We start from the raw sequence: 3,854 nt of genomic DNA on the forward strand, positions 1-3,854 counted from the left end.
CCCGTGCTGCTGCCACTTCCTGCGGCCCTGCTGCTGCTCCCCCCATTGCTGCCCATGCTCCTGTCGTTTCCCACAGCCACCCCCGCCACTCCTCCTTCGCTCTGGCCCCTCCCCTACTGCTTCCCCATTGCCCTCCATCCCCCCACCCACGGCTTCCAGCTCTGGCTCCAGCCTGCCCTGGCCAGCACCACGCAGCTCCTGGCTGCTAGGCTGACTGCAGCGGTTTCTCCCCTCTCCCTCCATCCAATTTTACCTTACTTTCCACGTGGACAGAGGGAGGCAGGGAACAGCCCCAGGGTTCGGAGGTCAGAAGTCGCAGAGGCTTCCGGTTGTGGGGCTAGGGTGGGAGGAGGAGGGGGGGGGGCTTGCTGCTCAGCTGCTGGGTCTTGCTGCCAGCTCCCCCTGGGTCCTGCTGCCGCTGGCTGCCTGTTATCTTTGACAGGCAACCAGGGGCAGATAAAAATTAATTTTTTAAAAATTTTAGGGGGTCCACAGGCTGGATAGAATGGCCTGGCTGTATTTTGCTCACCCCTATACTACAGCATAATAAAACGCACACATTTTCTGGAGGTGGTTTATTATAACCCCCTTTGCATCTAATAGTGGCTACTTTTGATGACAGATTTGATGTCTTACGTTAAATTTCCAGTATAGCAAATCTTATCTGTTTAGCAACCTTTCTAATTATTGTGATTATTTTCAACTCAATTGCAATATATGTGAATATCTCATCATTCTAAAGCATTGGTAGTTTTACAGTTTCCTTTTGTCTTTGCATTTGAATTGTCTAAAGTAATGGCAGTAATTGAGCAAACAATTGAACTCGACTCTTTTTGGACTTTGGCTTGGTAGATGAGTTCAAAAGAACAAATTTATGACTTAGACTTGGACAGATTTATCACTTAAATTTAGCAACACCCCAACCTAGACTAGCCACATTCAAACTATGAACCAAGTCAGACTTTGAGAGAGTACATTCCTAAAACATAGCCAAGTTGGCTTTTATTCATGTATAACAGATTGCCTAGTGCTTTTAAAATGAGTATTTTGATTAGACTATTTTTGCCTTGTTGCTTTGTATATCTTAGATATACATTATAGAAGTATTTACTTAGAATTCAAATTACCTTTTTAGCGCATTACATTAAATGGATAAAATATTGTTTTAAACTAGTCCTGTATCTTCTATTTGTTAAGTTAAGCAATAAAATATTTTTTAAGCTTCTAGGATAGATCTGGCTGAATACAGGGCATAATTAACACTACTTGGAATACAGGCCAATTTTTCTTATTTCCCCCACTCCAATCCAAGGGCCACATTTAATTTGAAACCCGTTTCTCCCAGTGGCTTCAGTAGGAGCCACCCCACATCTCTAAGGGCACTGTTTGGCACTAAGAGGTCAGTGCTAATTAATTTGGAATGCTAAATTACAACTTATAGAAATATGAATGTGGTTTTTCAAGGGTTTGAGGACTCAAAAAAAAGTTTATATCTGCTGTCTTGGGACTAAGACTTATCTAGTTCCTTTTCATATAGACTGCTATATATAATAAAAATAAAGCTATATTTTAAACAAGAAAATGTTCATGTGCCATAATATTTATATTAACCTATATAACAGCTTTAGATGATGTTGTAGGTTACATTACATAAACACTTCTTAAGCCAGAACCTTTGTATATATAGTCTTTCAATGATTGTAACCACTAGTATAAAGTTTCCGCTGATATGATTTTAATTGCTCTTAGGTTGAACTTGAAAGAAAATTGGAATCGGCTACCAAGTCAAAGCTTCACTACAAGCAACAGTGGGCAAGGGCTTTGAAAGAACTTGCAAGACTAAAACAGGTTTGTAGAAAATGCACAATAAATATGTAGTTTTTCTTTTCTGAGGCCAATATAGAACAATATCATTCCATGGGGCATTGTTGCAAACTGATTTCCATTCTAACTACCATTTTCCATTAAAATGCTGGCATCATTCCTAAATCATTAGCTTTGGACTGGAATTTTTCATAACAGAACCCTGCCTGAAAGTGAATTTTTGGCAATCTACCTTCTGTCTTTTGAGTTTTGGGAAAATGAAAAATTACATATTTTCTAAAGCTTAAAAAAACATTTCTGACTGCACATTTTAAAGGAACACTTATACAACATAATTGGCTAAAGCTTGTATCTTAAAAATGGGTAAGGGCATAATCTTCCTGGTTGATCAGGGCCTTAGTTTGACATGGAACTATAATGGTTTTAAAAAATATCCAAGTAATTAAAAAAGGTCACTTGTGATGATGCTCAATCAGTGTCTGGTGAGAAGACAAAATAAAATGTATAGTGGTTTATCTTGGCTATGTCTCGCATCTGTTTTGTTTTTACCCCAGAAACAGTTTTTATTTTCCTGCTTGAATATTAAATGAAAAATATTGTGTGAGCACCTGTGATGAGGGCAGAAAATAATAGAAGTTTCAAGTTCATCCCTCTAGACACTGTTAGTAAAAATAATTTTTTACACCATACCAACTTAGTACATATTTTATTTCAACCAATTCCTGGGGGAGAGCCGTTATCTCAATTGGACCTGTTTGCATTATTCTCAGGTTTCTGCAGTTTTTAACTTCCTGTATTTTCAAAGAGGAGGGTGTCTAAACTTTAGAAATTGCCTATGTTCCTGTTTACCTTATAGGCTTTTAAGTTTTTGTATCTACTTGTGGAATATTTGATATGGGGAAGATACAAGTGCTTATCTTTGCTGCTATTCTTTAGGAGGAGACACGTCAGCTTCCCCACCCCCCTGCCCTGCAAGATTTAATTTTGAAACAGTAACAGTAAATTGTTTAACATGCATATTAACAATAATTAAAATAATAATTAAAACATTACTTTTAAAAACAACTTTTGAAATAAATGTCAAAATATGATTTGCAGAATACAGCAAACTTGCAGCAACCCTTAAAATCACAAAATTGTCTATCTTTCTGCCTTTGGAATTTCATGTCTCTGATGCTCAGGCAGGAGTGTTTTGCTTTTGTCTTTGTGAGTTTGTCTGTGTTTTATTTTAGTGTTTCTAAGCAGTAGCAGCTCCATCATTATCAATAATGCATGTACCTGTTCATGTATTTTTCTCAATTACCTATTATCTTCTTAAAATATATGGTGTAGTTCTGTCTTGTTGATATAATTTTAAGATTCTGCAAGTTGTTGCTTCAGCTTTAGGGTCTCCTCTTCATTGGATACATGGACTTTGAGTCCCCGTTTTCTAAATCTTATTCAGCCGGATGCCATAATTCTTTCTATGTTATGTTCCATAGGTTTTCAAAATTTGCTTAAAACTTAAGAATGGAACACTGTAAAATAGCATGCCCCAAACTACACAATAAAGTCAGCCTTCCCTGTATTTTGCCAAGATTTGCAACAGACTGAAAGGAGTTGTTTTTCCCTTCATTTCTTTGAGAGCCTTGGATCTCAGAAGAATGTATTGGAAGTAACATCTGATTTTTTTAAAGAAATGCACAAGAGAGAGGCTGCTCATTCTGCCCTACAAGAATAAAAATTGTTGTCCCTTACTATAAAGGGATAGTTTGGGATCTGGTGTACACATAATAGAGGAATAGGCAAGGCACTGTTCCTAGAGGATTACACTAGACTGGGGGAGAAGAGCAACTGGATTTCTGAGTACCCTTTCTAATGGATAGTTGCCTTGAACAAGAGCCCTCAAAGATAGGAATGTGAAAGGTTAAACAATCGTTTAACCGACAAGTGCAGTCATAACCAGTTAGCTTACTCTTTATCCTTTAGCTCCAGTGAGCACAGTCTGGCAGGGATGTGGGGAAGGGAAGCCCCACAGTGCCCCAGCAGGA

The 3,854-nt window shown here is 38.3% G+C and overlaps 1 protein-coding gene across 1 annotated transcript in view; it reads left to right on the forward strand.

Annotated features, from left to right (window-relative positions):
* Positions 1 to 1,749: 1,749 nt before the first annotated feature.
* The window catches only part of LOC102380660 (centrosomal protein of 120 kDa-like), a gene marked incomplete at its 5' end in the record, with an annotated part of 16,575 nt that continues 14,470 nt past the window's right edge, over positions 1,750 to 3,854 (forward strand). The window contains one exon of the mRNA XM_006029023.3: positions 1,750 to 1,848. Within this exon, the coding sequence (XP_006029085.1) occupies positions 1,750 to 1,848 (99 nt within the window). The remainder of the gene's footprint in view (positions 1,849 to 3,854) is intronic.

Source organism: Alligator sinensis, unplaced genomic scaffold (assembly GCF_000455745.1).
Source record: "Alligator sinensis unplaced genomic scaffold, ASM45574v1 scaffold1451_1, whole genome shotgun sequence".
NCBI lineage: Eukaryota > Metazoa > Chordata > Crocodylia > Alligatoridae > Alligator > Alligator sinensis.